Here is an 18141-nt window from a genome sequence, read left to right on the forward strand (position 1 = left end):
GAAAATTGCCATATGGCAAGACTTTCGTTAAGTTGAAATTTTTCAAAATGTGACGTGATTGACAGTTTGAGCGGTTTGAAAAGCGTCTGATAAGGAAATTTTGGTGCTGGAAAATCAAGTGAAATGGCTTTGTCTCCGTATCCAGCGGAGAAGATTTCTAGTTTAGGTCAAGATGATCTCCAGGAGGAGTATAAGCGCCTATGGGCAATTCGTCAGAGCCTGGAAAAGCAGGTTGAGAGTGGAAAGCAGCAAATTTACGAGTTGAACAGGAGCCTTCAGTCAGGAAATGCTACCCAGAAATACCTGTCCAGTGAACTGGAGTCCATTCAGAGCACCAGGGAGGCAGAGCTGAAGAGTGTGAGGCAGAAGTTTGCCGGAGAAATTGAGAAGATGAAGAATGAGATTGGGAATCTGCAGGAAGATAGAAGTCAGCTGGAAAAGCAAGTGGAGGACATCAGAGAGAGCCTTGAGAAGCAAAAACAGGATTTCGAGAGGAGAATAGCGGAAAAGGAGGCAGAGAAGTCTCTCAATGTTTCAAAGAATGAATCCTTCAGTGCTGAGGCTCAAAATGAAGCTCTGCTGGAGAAAATCACAGAGTTGGAAGAGCAGAACTTCCTGCTGACCAATACCCGTCAGGAATTGCAGCAAGAACGTGAACAGTTGCTAGAGAAAGTGGAAATCTTGGAAAACCGTTCACAGAGTCGCCTGGAGGAGCTTCAGGAGAAAGAAGTTTGGATTGAGGAGCTGCAGTCGAAGCTCTTTGAAGTCAACACAGAGATCAGTGCCCTCAAGAACAATCCAAATGCCCTGAATAGCAAGGGAAATTCCCTTTTTGCCGAAGTCGATGATCAGAGGCAGAAGATGAGGGACATCCTGGCAGCTCAGTCCAAGAAGTACAATCAGATGAAGGCTCTCTACCGGGAAGGCGAAGCTGAGATCAAAAGACTGAAGCGAGAAAATTCCGAAATCGCAGAGGAATTCAAGTTCATCAAGAACATGTTCCTGAACGCCGACGTGACCTTCAAGAGGCAGCTTCAGGGCCAGATTGGGGATCTCAGGAGGGAGAATGGGGAACTGAGGCAGAGACTGGCATGGACTGAGGAGAAACTGAACCAGACAGCAAAGGATCAGGGAGTCAATTGGCTCGATGAGATGCTCAAATATTGCGAGTAAGTACCTTTCAGTTAGTTGCATTAATTCTGTCCTATTTCCCCTATTTCCCTTTAAATTTTGAATTATGGGCTGCGCACAATTAATTTTATTTTATAAATATATTCTCGAATAATGAGTGCGAGTGAGACGGCCCTATGTCATTGCACCCCGTAAAAAAAGCGTCCCAGGAGAAATTTCCCTGAAGCTGTGGAAATTTCCCAAGGAAATCACAAGGAATTCTTTATGAATTTTTCTTGAAAAATTCGTTTGTGTCTTAGAGAATTCCTAGAGAAATTTCCCCCGGAATTCCTTGGAATTTGCCCCAGAAATGTCAGTGTTTACGTGGTAAATTTCCCCCCAAATATCTTCAAGAATTTATTTACAGTAGGAATATACTTCAGTCGAGATGTTTTTATTAGAAAAAAATCATACAGAACATCGAATACTCAAGTGAAAATAGTAAAATTTTGTAGAGAAAAGTCTGGGAAAATTCGAAGAAAATTCCCAATGGAGATAGGGAAAATTCAATAGATTTTCTCCGAAAAATCATTATGAAATTTATTTTCCCTTAAGGATATACTTCAGTTGAGATGTTTTTTGGAAAAAGTTTATATAAGACTTCGAAGAGTAATATATGAATATAATATTTCAAACAGAAGATTTAGCAAGAAGTACAGGAAATATCTCCATAGAAAACTCAAATCAAAATTATAAATAGAAAAACTTAATTAAAACATAAATGAACATAAAAAAATAAAATAAATGCAAGAAAATAATAAAAGATGAAGAAACAAATAAAAAAAAACGATCATAAAAAGAACAAATAAATTTACCATTGAAATTGCCAGGGAAATCTGGGTAAAATGCTACTTGGAGATAGGTAAAATTCAGAAGCCTTTCCTGGAGATTTAATTGGGAAAGATCATCCATTTTTCCTTACACCACATTTTTGAGAAAAGTTTGGGAAATTTTGAGATGCACGTGAATAGAAGATTTGTTAAACTTTACGATTAATTGGCCTTATTCATTAATTTGTATAATATCACTCAGAAAGATTTTTAGGTCATGTTGAAGTTAGACTGAAAAAAGTAATTGTGTGGCAGAATGTCTTAATTTGTCACAGGAGAACAATTTTCGAATCATTTGAGCCACAACAAAGAAGCTGAGCTAAAAGTTCATTAAATTCTGAATGAATTAAATTCTAACCTCAAAGTCCTAAAATTATTCACCATTTATTCTTCTTGAACATTTTCTTATTTAGAAGTAAAGATTTTACGGAGTTTATTGAATTACTCGTTATTGAACTTGAAAATTTTTTTTCGAAGTCTCAACAAAAACTCGAATTTTACCATAACCTATTTACTAAATAGTGAGCTGATTTATCATTTGTTCTGATTTATCATTTGTTTATTTGATTTGAGCTGATTTATCATTTAATAACCTTAAATTGTCTTTTAAATGGAACAAAAACACGAAGTTCATTAAATTTTAAATTAATCGAATTTTAAGTGTATCGAATTCTAACCTCAGAAAAGCAGGTCTCTTGCCTGAAGAAATTAATGAGGCTTTGAAGGAGTCTGACGAAGAAACCATTTGGAGACTTCTTTCAAGTTAAGCTTCATATAACTTCAAATTTGAAAATAACCTTACTGCATAAGTTTTACGCTTGCAAACAAAATGATTCACCCTACTCCCGTAACTCTTAACTTCAAATTAGAGTAACATTTGAAGGTTTTAATCATTTGTAACCATAAATTATATTACAAATGGCGGAAAAATGTGATTAACGAATTCTAGCCACAAAGGAGTATAAAGTAAAATTTTTCGGATTAACCTATTGGTTGGAAACTCTGACAAGGGAATGATTGTGAATCTTTTTGAGGTTAAGCTTCATGTATAACCTAAAATTTTAATAACCTCTACAATTTAAACGTTATAAAACCACAGAATTCTTTACTCTGCGTCTCAAGACAGAAAGTTTTTAGTCAAAATGTTCTTTCTTAAACGTAAATTTGTAGTAGTAAAAGTCTTAACCTCAAATTGGAGTAGCACTTAAATACTGAAAGATAATTCTAACCTCAGAAAAGTAACAGACCTAAATCTTTTCCAATTAGCCTCTTTGATTGAGTAAGAGAATAAAAGATCCAAAGAGAATTTCTAGGTTAGGCTTCACGTAACCTCAAAAATTTAATCGTGATAAAACGATAGAATGCTTTACCCTTCCTGAAAACAGAAAGTTTCAGTCAATGTGTTTTTAAACGTGAAATTGGAGTAAAATTTCAAAGTTTTGAGTGATTTTGTCGTTTAATAACCTCAAATTATCTTCCAAATGACAAGAAAAACGCGATTATGATGTTCTAAATCGAATTCTAACCTAACAAATCAAACTTTTCGAATTAGTTTGCTTGGAAACTCTGACAGAGGAATCATTTCGAGTCTTTTTTTTAGATTAAGCTTCATATAACCTCAAAAATTTAATTCACTGTTCAAAGTTTGAGCGATTTTGTCATTTAACACCCTCAAATGATTTTTCAAATAACAAGAAAAACGCGATTCAAGTTCTGAATCGAATTTTAAGCTCACAAATCAAACTTTTCGAATTAGTCTCCTGCTTAGAAACTCTGACAGAGGAATTATTTCGAGTCTTTTTTTTAGGTTAAACTTCATATAACCTCAAAAATTTGATTCACTGCGTCTCAAAACCGAAAGTTTTCAGTCAAAGTACGTCCTTAAACATCAAATTGAGGTAAAATTTCAAGGTTTTGACCGATTTTGTCGTTTAATAACCTTAAATTATCTTCCAAATGACAAGAAAAACGTTATTGATGTTCTAAATCAAATTCTAACCTCAAATTACTTCGTAGTTTGCTTGGAAACTCTGACGGAGGAATAATTTCTAATCTTTTTTTAGGTTAAGCTTAATATAACCTCAAAAATTTAAATTCACTGTTCAAAGTTTTGAGCGATTTTGTCATTTAATAACCTTAAATTTTCGATTTTTTTTCGAATTCCATCGTCACAAAAGTAACAGGTACCGATCTTAGAATTTCAAGGAGTTTCTGAGTCAAGGCTTTTTTTAGGTTAAGTTTCAAATAACCTCAAAAATTCAATCGCGAAAAACGAGAGGATTTTTGCAATGACCAACTGAGTCAGCTTCCTTTTCCTTCCTGAATCCTCAGCGATCGGGTGAAGAAGATGGAGGAGAATCTCAAGGGAGTCCTGAATCAGAAAATCCAGCTGGACGAGTCCAATCACAAAATGCAGCAAGATCTGTCAAAATGGCGCTACAAATGCCTCAAATACAAATGTGCCCTCATCAACAGGGAACTTCTGCTCGAGGAGTCTGGCATGAAGTTCCCGGACATTCAGGATGTCCCAGTCAATTCCTCCGTTCAAGTGGACATTGACAAATTCGAGGACACCTTCGAGCGTCACGTCAAAGTGGAAGGAAACGAAGCCGGGAATGAGAAGAAGACTGACTTTGCCATTTTGGAGGATTCTGCAATGGATCTGACCGAGAAGGAAAATTCCTCTGAGGATGCAAATAGGATTCAGTATCGCGACATTGAATTCCCTTCGGTGATCAATCAAAAGCCAAAAAATTGTCCTGTAGATGTATATTTAGATTCTAATGCACAAACATCCTCCAGAGACAATCTTCCCAGTGGCGAGATGAAGGAAGATCAACCTCCGGACAAGACTGAGCCTCCTCAGAAGCATAAAACTCCTCGGTTCACCATCAAGAAGATTGTCTTTAGAAAATGAAACACAAGTCTCTCCGGAGATTTTTCATCCTTTCCACTTTTTTATTATTATTAACTCCTTTTTTTATTAATAGCTAACTCGCGTCCATCTAAGTTTTTTTTATTAATATTGGTTTTTTTTTTACTTAAACATCTCCTCCGTCTTTTTTTTATATTACGATTTTTCTCAAATTTTCTTTTGAAATAAAAACACAAAAAAAAATTAATGCTGGCAAATAGAAATTGTAATACGATTAATTATTTGCGCTGCTTCCTTGAGGAATTTTTCCTTTTTCTTTTCAATTATACTTCAAAGTTTTTTTTATTATCCTTCGGTGGTGATGAATGTCACGCGAATTTATGCAGGAAGTTGGAGTTTCTTGCCTTTCAGGACTACAAAAAAATAAAATAAAAAGAAAGAAATAATAAATTGAGATAACTTACACAATTCAAAGGCAAAATGTCCTTGCGCAGAGTTGCAAATATTCTAGATTGAGCACAAGAGATGAATTTGAACAGCTGTTATGATACGTTTTTTTTTTTAAACAAGAGAAATGTTATTTATTTTTGTAATTAAAATGTTGCGACAATAAAATGAGTATTTTCCTCCTAAATAGGTCATTTTTTTTTATATCAGCAAAAAAAGTTCTTTTTGCAATGCCAAACATTTTGTTGCAAAAAGTGCTAATTGTGCTAATTGAAGCCCCTGTAAAAAGCAAACAGATTTCGATAGTAAAACATCGAGAGGTGATCAATTGAGCAGTTTTTTTTTATACTTTTTTTATAGTCTGGAACTTCAAAAGGTCAGTGAACTTTGTTCATTCCAAAGAATTATTTTAATTTTAACAATTTAAAACAACAACAATTTAAAAATAAAACCGATAAACAAAATCAGTAAAAGGTTTTACATCTAACCTTAGAAAATCCGACAGAGTCTCATTCGGTGCGTTTTTACCTCTACGAGCGATGAGGACAAAAATAGCCCAAAAATTTAAATCAATTTTCTAACAATACCAATGAATAAAAATTTTCAGTCTAATGAAAAATATTATGTTTGAATATTGTAGGTACTTTTTCCAAAACGGATTTGCTTAAAAAAAAATAGGAAGTAGGGTAAATTAAGCTAATTCAAAATCTGCTCTAAATGGAAATTTTTCGCTACTCCAAATGGAAACGTCATTGTTTTCATGATAAATACAGTACTAAATTATTATATTTATATATTTTCTATACCTCAGTTTCTTTATTTAGTTAATTTTGCTCCAAATAAAGCGAAAATCCATTCATATTCACAAATTTTAATTTATTCATTTCTCAGAAAAATTAAAAGTGTATCTTTTCATCATTGAATTTTTCATCGATCGACCATGTTTTCCAATGAAAAACACAATAAAGTGACTGTTGTTTATTCATTTTGTTTAAAATTTATGTCATATTTCTGGATAATTTTAGTCAAATTAAGTGCTAATCTTTAATGTTAACGGTAGTGAATTTTTCAATTGAAATAATTACCTATTTCGTGAACAAAAAGGGTTTTCTGAAGTGTCTGCAAATGCTTCAATGGAAGGCTTCCAAAACCTTGTTGAGTTGCTCCAGAGTGCAGGATATATTTTTGCAAAAAGTATATTTTTGGAGCGATTTTCTTTTTGTTTTAGATGGTAAAGGAGAAAATACTAGGAATAAGAACAAATCCTGCACTCAAGAGCAACTCAACAAGGTTTTGGAAACCTTTCGTCGTGGTTTCACTTGCACTGTTTGTCTCCAATTGGAAAATTTCCCTTGTCTCCATTTGGATTAATTTGTTTCCAATAGAAGCATTTCGCACTCGTGTATTTTTCTTGTATTTAAAAAGTTTTCAAATTATATCTAAAGAATTTTCACTAAAGAGTAACATTCTAGAAGAGTCAAGGAGAAAATTTATGTAATTCTCTTCAAAAAAAAGATGAACTTAATGTGTTGAATCTTCTGTCAAAGTTAAAGCGTCTGGAAATGGTTTTGAATTAAGACATTTACCCTACCTGACTAGAAGTCTTATAAGAAGTATCAACAAACAGACTTCGGTAACCCTATATAAAAAAAAACACCTCCGACATTTTTTCCTTGATCCTCTCCTTAGCTTTCAAAATCATGTTTTTATTTATTTATTTATTTATTTATTTTTTTGGTAAACGGCTCCTATGATTTATTTAGTTTTCGAATATATTTCGCATGTAGCCCAAGTCGTTTTAAGTTTTAACCCAAAAATGGAGGGTATACTAGTTAACCGATTTTACTGAAATTTAGAGAGGATCCCAGTGGCGCAATAGGTAAGTGCAATGGTTCTTTGTCGGATAGATCTCCGGTTTGACTCGCAGTTGTTGTGAGTTCAAGTCCCGCCCGGTGCAAAGATCTGAATGTCTAATTTAGTTTTCACATAACAATAACATTTAGGAATATTTTATCAATCTTTTTCCTCTTAAAATACACCATCAATCCATTTCTGCATCGTATTTAATGCTTTTAAATTTATTTGCAAAGACCAGAACATTTCATTAAAAAAAACAAATTTTAAAACACCTAAAATGGGCTTCCAAAATGGGTTTTTGTTGGGTGGAAATTCCGATAAAGAAATATTCTTTTTAATGTGTTTGAAATTAAAAAATTATTTTATATTCAATTAATTGGTGATGGTCATAAGCTGAAAACTTGCTGAAGCCACCAACAAGACGTTTCGTAGAAGAAAATTCCGGGAAATTGATCAAAAATAGAATATAAAAAGCTCTTTACGACCCCAAAAACCCCATCCAAGACGACATTGTAACTTCTTTTGAGAAAAGCCTATTTTAAAACGTTTAAAAATTATATTTTGCAAAATTATTTTAATACATTTCAACGTTTTTTGTCTTTTACGGATTTTGAATCCAAATTTAATAATTTTGGGGTTCCTGAAAAGCTCATAAGATCTAACAAGACATTTCAAAATAGTAAACGATCTTGTGTGAAAATATCCTTCGCTATGCACCTGTTCCGCGTTTAGTTACAATCGAATAGTAAATTCAAACTTTAAAAACTTGCAATATTCTAAGAGGGGGCCGAACAGGGGCTGTTCAAGGGGACCCCTCGGTTTAGGAATCCCGTCAGTATCACCGCTTTGAAATCTCTGACATGTATCTGATTTTCGATGAATTTTTCCGAATTTTCCATATAAAAATTTTAAAATTTGTCATATGACATTGTCATACTATTACAGAATTCCCCCACTGAATTCCAGTCAAAATTTTCTGTTAGAGACTGACGGAAGAGGGGACCTTGTCTTAGCGATCTAAACCATATTTCTCAGACTTCAGCGGACGAGGATTTGTTGCGATTAGGTCGTCATGGAAAAATGGTTAGAATTTTTTGCCTAAAAGGTTAAAAACCTTAAAATTGAGAACAGTTGCCAGCGCCACTCGCGAAAGAAAATATTGCACTTTGCGGAGAAAAAGTTCGGTACAGTTAGTAAATTCTCGGTAAGTTTTTTTTTTAATTTGTACTAAAAGTCCTGTAGCAACTTTTAACTCTTTCGCGTCTTTAGGGTAATGTCATGACTCGGGGGAAAAAGTTTTTTTTGGGTATTTACATTAATTGAAATCTATCTGTTCGTGCACGACATCATAATAGAAGGATGTAAGATTCTTGGCTCATTTTCTCAAGACTCCAGTTAGATTTCAATTAATGTAAATAGCCAAAAAGAAACTTTTTTCCCCGGGTCATATATGACCCTAAAGACGCGAAAGAGTTAAAAGTAAAATCAATTTCAAGCAATACAGTAAAGAATTCGTCAGTTAAATCAGCATTTGTCGTAACTTCATTTTTTCGATTTTGGGATATATACATATTTATAATCGGCGTAATTTTGTTTATTAAAAGCACTTGAGAAAAAGACACTTTTATAAGGCCATTAAAAATTATTTTAAACACAAATTATCGTAAGTGCCATTTTTTAAGAAAAAATTATCATAATTTGTCGTAACTTCTATTTTTGGGGAAGTTACGACAAATTTTCATACAAAATTTTCTCTAATCAGCATTTGCCGTAATTTTTCTTGCTCATTTGCGTAGCTTGTAATTTGCAGCAAAAATGTAATATTTCTCATTAAAATGTTCAAAAACTCTTCCATATATCCAAAGACAGTGCGAATAATGCAACATTAAATCATTTTAATTCGATATTTGTGAGAAAAAAGTGAGGAAAAATCCCTGCCGATCTGTCATTAATTCAAAACTAAAAAAGCGAGACAGCGCGTAAAAATTTATTCAATAAAACTTATGATATAAAAGCTTTTAGGGACAAGGATAGGAGTTTAATTGATTAATTTAATCAAATAAAGGTGCTTATTATCACTAGAATAATTCAAATTGATAAAATGCATTTTAGAAAATTGTCGTAACTTCCAAGATTTCCATATATTGGAAGTTACGGCTTTATGAACGATGGAAGTTACGATAAAATCTTATTGTATTCCATCGGACATATATCGCAATAACTCAGATTTTAACTCATTTTATAAAGTTTGTCTTGAGTTAACTTACGGTTTATTAGTACCACTTTTATTATTTTGACTCAAAAGTATCGCTTTCGGGGCTCATTTTTAAGAAAAATAATGTTGAATTGAAAATTTCGTCTCCTGAAAAGTTGTCAAAAGGAATTTACGACAAATGCTAATTTCACTAACGAATTATAGTAATTGCTTAACGAACCTTAGAATGACAAAAAAAACCAAAAGATTCTTGGAAAGTTCGAGGAAATATTCTAGATCTTTCCGTGGAAGTCTACTCAAAATCCCATCCCATTTTGTTTGGTTATAGGGTTCCCCTGGTAAACAAAACAACGAAGCGCATAATCAAGCAATTTAATAAGAAACTGGAGACTTTCTTATAAGATTTTTCCTCTGATCTTGAATTTTCCCATAAGAAATTCACAAAATAAAAATTCTAAGGAGGTCATTAAACGCAAAAAGTCATCACGTGAAAAAGGGCCTTCAAAAAGCTTTCTGATGAATGGAATTTCTGTTCCAGCTTCTGGATAAGGCTGAGCAGTAAAAATTGATGATAAGCTCCATGCCGGCTTATCACAAATTTATGTTCTAGAAAAGGTTATCGCGACTAAACAAAAAAACTTTCCAGCTGGATTTCCTAAATTTCTCAAATTCATCTCGAATCTCAAATCTTGTGCAATTAACTCTGTGCCGGGAATAAAGATGGTGACTTACCTTTGGTAATGTACAAGTAGAAGAAATCGCAGTAGAGAATGGTCTGCACGGCTCCGGCCATGATTGCAATCCAATCATAGTGACCCTCGGTGACGTAGCGATAGACCCAATTGATGAGATAGAGTGCCCTGTAGGAGCCCAGGGCGAACAAGTAGTGACTTGTGATGGTTTCAGCCTCGCCCGTCTTGCTCACCAGGAACAATTGTGGCAGAATGGCCACAGACTCCAAATAGATGGAGAATGTCCAGAGAATCTCCAGCACTGTGAAGCTGTGATTGATGAGGAGCGAAAGAATGGCAGCTGGGATGAGGAGAAACTCAATCCGGAAGGAATCGTGATTGTGATCGTACGTGGCGCGAAATTTCACGTACATTAAGTACACAGTCATCCCAGAGGCCACCAGGAAAAACATCTTCATCACAGTATTGTACAGACTGATGTAGGTGGTGAAGAGATCCAAATACCTGGCCACGTAGACGACAGTGAACAGGATTTGAGACTTTCCGGAAATGCCAGCACATGAGCGTGTCTTCCATATCTTCATCAATAGCACTATTATTGCCAGCAAATGTGACAAATCACCAGCTAATCTGAATATATTCATTCTCACACTACCACTGAACCTTTTCCCAACTAAAATATCCTGCTTAGATGCCCGGAATTGTCCAGAAATCGCACCAAAAAGGGACACTCTCAGTCTTCCCCAGAAATGTACACTTTTCGGTGAGACGTCAATATGAGTGACGTGTATTGATTTGCCAGCCGGTGCTTTGTCCTTTCGTTAAGTGGCTTTTCATCATCCTTATCAGCTTCCAAGTGAAAGGTAATTAGTCAATTCACTGCCCAATACCCTGTCACAGGTAATTAATGGACAAATTCATCCAGAATGTCTTTTAACCCCGAGATTTTCCTCAAAATCCTGGCCTAACCTCACTTTATAACGCCTTTAATTCCATCCCGGCTGTAACTGATGCACAGCTACTCGACTGCCTTCTTTTTCCATGCATTCTGAAGGACATACGGCGTGTTCGCATTGCAAGTCCTTAATAAGGATCTTAATAAATTTTGCTTCATTCAAATTATAGCTAAGTGTCTCATTTCAGAAAATTTCACTTCTTCGGTTTTTCACCTTTAATTGTTCACAAATAGATTTAATACTTTAACTCTTTCACGTCATTAAGGTCATATATGATCCGAGGAATAATTTTTTTTTGACTATTTACATTAATTGAAATCTGTTTGTGCATTACATCATAATAGAAGAATGTAAGATTCTTGGCTAATCTTCTCAAGACTCCAGATATTTAGGAAAAGAAAATATTTGAGATAAAAATCACTAATTTCGAACTTTGTGAAATGACTTTTCCTTTTCAACATTTTTTATATTAATTTATTTTTTTCAGCAAAAAGTTCTTTAGAAACACAAAATAGAATATCCAAAGATTGTATATTGCATATTTTGATATAATAAACTATACTCTCAATTTTCCAGAAAAGCGCGTAGAATTTTCCGGGTCATATATGACCCTATTGTCGGCAAGGGTAAAAGTTTATGAAAGTGTTTTCGTGCCAACAATGTAGTTGGAATAGTTTGAGACATTGTTTTTCTTTGTGAAATCCAGAAGGAAAATATCTTGCTCCTGGACATTTCATCTTATATCTGATGAATTATAACATATTTTGCAATATTTTAGAGTATTCTGCAAACGTCCCTTAGTATGCAATTTTATTGTGTGTGAATAAATATGTAAATATTTTTTTTCATTTTCTTATGATTTTTGTATAAATTTTCTGAAAATTGACAATAAATGCAAAGATGCATTTTTACAGATTTTCGTAGCGAAAAACAAATTTTCCATTGCATTGCCTTTTTCCCAGCAATTTGGCAAGGATTATAGGACTCATAACAAAATAGTTTCCTGTTCAATTTTTAATATATAGTTTGCGCTTTTTTTAAAAGAAAATTATATGTGAAATTCTAACTGGAATTCGAAAAAGAAAAACAAGGCATAAAGTGAATTTTCATCTTATTTTTCTCTAAAGTACCACTTTACAACAATTCTTTCTCTTATGCCCTAGACACACTTACGACTTAAGCCGAGAGACGGCTTAGTGGAAAATGATGGAAATGTAGTTTGATCATTATTTCTAATATAATTACGCTAAGCACTATCGGCTAATCCTCAGGTCTGTCAAAGCCCTTATATTACTTAATTTTTAATCACTATTTTAACATTTTCATGTATTTTTTGCGTTTGTTTTGAATCGTGACAAAACTCAAAAAAAAAATGTTAACATTTTTTAGGTTACAGAAGACTCTTTTTCAATCGGGCATATCGTCGGTTCCAAAGAAGACTATTGTAAGTCTAAAATGCAACTTTTCAGGAGAGAGGTTTAAAGTTTGAGATACAATATTAAGCTATAAAAATTTTACGGCAATTAGTATACCTCTACTTATTGCATTATATCGTAGAAAAATGTAAGTGCTTCCGCATGAAACATGTTCCACGATTGTAGTTTTAGTGGAAAATGTAAAAAAAAATGTCCATTTATTAGTGTTTTTTGGATAATTTAACAAAGTCTGAAAAATCTCTAATGTATCTCGACTTATCATAATCTAGCTCGGAATTTTTAACATTTTTTTTTTTTTGTGATAAGTCGACATACAATACTATAATTTGGAAAAAAATCAGAACTCGGAATGAGAGGCCCCTGGATAAATAACACTGTGCAACAGGCAAAAATGAGATGGAAAATAATGAGTAGTTTCTTGTTCCTTGGTATGTCGTGAACATTTCTCCCGAAGAAACTTGTGGTCCATCACCTCAAGTTTCTGAGATATATTAAGAAAAAGATCTTTAAGAAATTTTTCGAAATATTTGAAGAAAAAGTTGTTTATAATCAATAACGGTACATCCTAGGATGTTGGTGTCAAAGGATAACTCAAGGATGTGTAGAGGAGGATTCAAGGACATTTTTCCTGGAACATAGCATATCCCTATCCCTTCATTTTTTAGAATTGCTTCATAGACTCCTAAATATCCTCCAAATCCATGAATATCATAGGGTCGTAAAATATACCGTTATCCAGAAATTACGTATTTGAATGACTTATATGAACCACAGAATTTTCTCTCAAAAGTTCATTATTTTATTTCATATCTTTTACAAATAAATTCTAATGTCTCATAAGTTTAATTTTCTTTGTAATCCACCATCCAGCACATTTATGCCAAAAGAGAATCAAGATTCTTGCGTTTGTACCATTTTTCGTAAGGTGCAGCGAATTGATGGTATTTTATTACGTGCTCATCTGATTCTGTTGATTTTTGTCTTAAAAAACATCAAAGTGACAATACAGGAAGTGGATTTTCAGTGATATATTTACATCCACTTTTTTAAATGCTGAAATTATTTTTTGCATAAAATTTTCGGCAATTTCTGTCGTAGTGCTTCCTAAACAATTGTAAATTACATTTTTGACCGATTCTTACGCATTTTTTTTTATTTTTCTGTGTCACTGAAGTTAATTCGCGGGATTTTTTTGGTCCCGAGAATTCTTTCAAAGCGAAACTTCTTCCTGTATTAAAATAAAATATTGTAATGGGTCAAAATAATTGAACAAAATTTAGAATAACTGTCTAGAATTCAAGAATTTTTCTAGTTTCTGTTTCGAAATTGAGTTTAATTTAATTTTTTTTTAAATTGCTTAAAATTCTTCCTGAATTTTTGTTTTTCCTATTTCAGAAAAATCGTATACGTATCGATTACGTGTAATGCATGGGCGGGATGGAAGAAAATTAGGGTTATGTGTGGTTTTCCAGCTGGGTAGGAATTGGCGGGATTTTGTTAATCTTAAGTCATGTAAGTCCTTTATCCAAGTTTGTGATTAGCTGTGTTAATCCCAGTCTACAAGAATGAAGCGCCGGGAAATAAAAGGCAGGAATCCTATATTTAACCCTGAATCCCAAGCCTGCTACATTAGTTCCGGAGAGGAATCCCAGGAGGAACAATTGGCAACTGTCCGGGAAGGGGATAAGAGGGAAACGAGGGCAACTCCTGACGACTGCGTGATTGTCCTGGATGATGATGCATCTGATGTCATAGTCCTGGACAGTGATGAATCTCCTGCAACGCAATCTCAGGACATCATTCAGGATTCTCTCCATGAGACTATGAATTTGCTGTTCAATTCCAACTTCCCTGACCTAGTCACAGATTTTATGGGAAAATTCTATCCGGGGAAAGGTAGAAGGAAGGATGAGGTGTTCAAGAGACTCTTTAAGATCTACATGGAAAATCCTACTAGTCGACGATGTCCTGTTCTGGATTTCCAATCCCTGTACATCCAGCAGGGTCCGATTTCTGCCTGGGAAGCCTCTCGGCTGAAGGAGTTCAATATTAAGCCCTGCCGGGTGGATCTTTCGAAGGCCAATGTCCTGTTTTCGCTTGAGAAGAGAATCTACAGAAACTTCCGAGATGCCTATCCTGTTTCCAAGGAAAGCATGAAATTTCTAACGCCTAAGGCACTCGCTTTCCTGGTTTCTGAGTATCTCTGTCACATTCAGTGGAATATTTGTGCAATCTTCAGGCAACCCAAACAACTTTCCGGAATTGTGGCTCGAGACAGGGAAGTTGAATTTGTTGTCAATAGACTTTTTGCCCTTCTTGACGCAGAAGTGGAAAAGATGAACAGCTATCCAGAACCTTCTCAAGAAGTCACAACTCTGGAATCTCCTGCCCAAGTCGAGAGACGCTTCAGACCTCCTCCGCAGAAACTGAAAATCCTGAAGGCTGACTTGAAAAATCCCAATAGACAGTGCTCCAAGCAAGAAATCTCCAATATGCTGATGGAAGGGAGACTCGAGCTGCATGTCCAGATGCACACGCGCCTGGGCATGAGATTTGCCACAATCCACGGTGATGACATTCAGAGATTCCTCAACATTTCCCCACCGATCTGGAAGAAGCTCACAAATGTCCTCAGAGCCATTGAAGCAGAGAGAATAGAAGGAATTTTGACTGCAAATTCGAAATTTCTCACGGCATTTGCAGATTTATGGAGCAGGAAGCTCAAGGTACTCAGGGATGCTCAGCTAAAGGGTCAGGAACCGTCATACCAGAGATACTACACAATTCACGACTCGGATGAAGAGTCAGAAAATTTAATTGAAATCGAGAAATAAAAATTTCGCATTTTCCTTTTTTCAAAAATCCGTTAAATTAAATTTGTCGCTTGAGTCAAAAATTGTTGTAAGTTATTATTTCGATAAGAAATTAAAAAGTTATTTTAAATAAACTAAAAATTACCTATAAAAGATTTTTTTTCAAAATTGAAAAATAAAACCAACAGTTCATAGGATGAATTGTGGAAAGATGGACACTTAAGAAAAAGTTCAATTTCAAATGCATTTTTAAGTCGAATAAATATTTATTATTTTCATTTATTTTGTATCATGAGATTCCTTGTGAAATACTCTAACAGAATATTAACAGTTTTTATTAGAAATTTCAGCCAATTAATTAGAATATTCAATCAAATTAAAAAAACAACACATTTTAAAAAGATGGACAAAATTTTGTTAAGTTGGACAAAAACTTTTGGTAAGATGGACTGGACATAGGGTGAAGTAAGTACTTTTGGCCACCTTAAGCTTTCGTGTGCTTGTAATTTTTATAATATTTATTTAAAAAAGTTGAAATTTTGTACAAAGATAACCTTAAAACCGTTTCTTCCTAATAATACAAGAGAATTCCCAATTTTTTTGGATATTTTAGTGAGAAATGCATTTTATGCAACTATGCATGTTTCAGTACTTTTGGCCACTTTGTAAGCACTTTTGGCCACTTGTTTCCAATAGAATCTTAATAAAATAACAGAAGAAATAGCTTTCGAAAACTTTCACGAATACACAGCACTAGTCCTATTCTTATTTAACACCAATTTTATGTGATTATTAGAGTATTTTATACGATTTTTTGCACATTTTCTATTTGATGTAAAAATCAGTCAAAAGTCACGATTGTTTTTACTGAAATCCACGAGGTGGGCTACGTGTAAAATGTATGGAAAAATGAATGGCCAAAAGTACTTACACAGCCGAAAAAAGTAAGCTCTTTTAGCCATATCTGATTTTCATTTAATTTGTTAGAAAATCTTATTAAGGATGATATCACAATAAAATTTAATTAATTAAGAAATGGACTTTCATTGAATAACATCAAATATTTTCATCAAAAATATGAAATAATGCAAAACAATTTCTCTTAACATTAACAAGTTTCTTAAGAATCCCATGTTTTTTTTAGTGCTTGTTTACCTTGTCAAGAATTTCTTTCAATAACTTAGAATTAATCAAGTCGATACAAAATCAAATATGGTTTTCTGGTTCGTTAGATTAGAGGTCACGAAATAAGACCTATTTTCCTGTTCAATGGGTTTCATATACATAATATGAATTTTAATATAGATTTTAACGGTTTTAAGGAACCGGAGAAAGGATCAATGTAATCGCTCAAATACATTATAAGCTTTTGATAACGGTAAATGAGTTCAGAATCATCAAATCTGTGAATAAAATTTGAGCAGAATTTACTCTTGAAAATATTGACACTGACACGATAATATTGTGCAGCAAAAATAACCTTTTGTCACTGTATAAGACAAAAGTGATATTATGTTAGTTAGAATATCTTTTAAGGATCTCAAATCTGAAATCTATTCATTGCTACCACACCCTAAATTTCATTCTATATTTATTTAAAGTGTTTTTGTTTTTCTAAAAAAAAAACAAATTTCTATCCTCGGTTCTAATTATTTAATTTTAATTACTTTGGTTGGAAAAAACGTACATTTTCATTATCTACAACTCTTATGATAAGCCTTGAACCTGCAATGCAGTTAAATTACTATTTGGATTCGATAGATTGTTTTTAACATCTATAGACGATACAGACAAAAATAGCCCAAGAATTAAGGTTGTCTTTGTTCTGATAAAACCAATGAATGATAATTTTCATTCTAATGAAAAATATTAGTATTAGTATTGTGATTCTTTTCACAAAAGACTATTGCTTTAAAAAATTCTGAAAATTTAAAAATTACTCACTTTTGAGCTTAAATGATTTTTGATAAATGATAAACTATGGAGCAAATAGTTTGAGCAGTTGGAGATTTGTAAAAATATCCTAGATTTCTGCAACCTTCTACTTTGCGATTACGTAAACATTAGGGAAAAATAACTTTTTAGATATTCAGAATAAAATCTTTATAGATCACCATTGAACCAATCGTCCTTAGAGGAGTTAAAATATTGAAGGGCATAAAAAGGTTTTAAAAGGTAGAATGAGAGAGGTTCAGAGGTTAAAAAAGGAATCTTTAAAGAAATGTCTCTTTTGAATTAGTTATTCCTTTTTATAATTATTTTAATTGATAAAATGAAAACGTATTTAAGGTTTTAACCCAATTATCCAGAAAATAAAGTAACATAAATAATATAGGCTATTTTTTATCTTCATCTGTTTGATAAAAATAAACAATTCTGTGATTTTCAAAAACCTATATTTTTGAATATTTAAGGAAATATTTTTAAAATAAAAAGATCTTTTTTTACATTACACTTTTCCATATAAAAAACTCCAAGTAAGCTTGTCGATTGATTGAAATACGTTTGTTATTTTTATGGCTTTCCAATGTGAAATTGTTCTATGTAACAGATTTATACAACATTTAATGAAATTTTTGTGACTTAGAACCCTTAGAACAATTTCATTCGATGCAATTTCTTGAATTTTCCTTCCTTGTGAAAAATCTACTGATCGAACAAGCTTCATATTTTTAACCCTCTAACGGGTAAGACCGCCTCCAGGCGGTCTTCACAAAAATCACATTTACAGCGACAATAAAGGTTTTATTTATTTAAAAGTGCTTTAGTGTCCTCGGTAATAGTCTTATAAACATCTCTTGAAAGTTTGAACTCATTTTGACTCTTCGTTTTGTTGCTATTCCCAGTTTT

General features: G+C 33.4%; 2 protein-coding genes across 2 annotated transcripts; one reads left to right on the forward strand and one right to left on the reverse strand.

The window, feature by feature from the left end:
• The first annotated feature begins 24 nt into the window (after nucleotides 1-24).
• LOC129806098 (protein Spindly-B) lies at nucleotides 25-5509 on the forward strand. The gene is made up of 2 exons (XM_055854450.1): nucleotides 25-1169; nucleotides 4332-5509. The coding sequence occupies exons 1-2, from the start codon at nucleotides 124-126 to the stop codon at nucleotides 4915-4917; spliced, it is 1632 nt and encodes a 543-aa protein (XP_055710425.1). The 5' UTR covers nucleotides 25-123; the 3' UTR covers nucleotides 4918-5509.
• Nucleotides 4755-11095, reverse strand: LOC129806100 (ER lumen protein-retaining receptor). The gene is made up of 2 exons (XM_055854452.1): nucleotides 10127-11095; nucleotides 4755-5288 (listed from the first exon to the last, which is right to left on the reverse strand). Exons 1-2 carry the CDS (start codon nucleotides 10728-10730, stop codon nucleotides 5254-5256), a joined length of 639 nt encoding a protein of 212 aa, XP_055710427.1. The 5' UTR covers nucleotides 10731-11095; the 3' UTR covers nucleotides 4755-5253.
• Nucleotides 11096-18141: the final 7046 nt, after the last annotated feature.

This window comes from Phlebotomus papatasi, chromosome 3 (assembly GCF_024763615.1).
Source record: "Phlebotomus papatasi isolate M1 chromosome 3, Ppap_2.1, whole genome shotgun sequence".
Taxonomy (NCBI): domain Eukaryota; kingdom Metazoa; phylum Arthropoda; class Insecta; order Diptera; family Psychodidae; genus Phlebotomus; species Phlebotomus papatasi.

Bases quoted from the DNA above. Each gene is read 5' to 3' on its own strand.
- LOC129806098 (XM_055854450.1), top strand. From the start codon at position 124: ATGGCTTTGTCTCCGTATCCAGCGGAGAAGATTTCTAGTTTAGGTCAA. The intron at 1,170-4,331 runs GTAAGTACCTTT...CTGAATCCTCAG, and splicing joins GAGATGCTCAAATATTGCGA to CGATCGGGTGAAGAAGATGG.
- LOC129806100 (XM_055854452.1), bottom strand. From the start codon at position 10,730: ATGAATATATTCAGATTAGCTGGTGATTTGTCACATTTGCTGGCAATA. The intron at 5,289-10,126 runs GTAAGTCACCAT...ATTTTTTTGTAG, and splicing joins CTACTTGTACATTACCAAAG to TCCTGAAAGGCAAGAAACTC.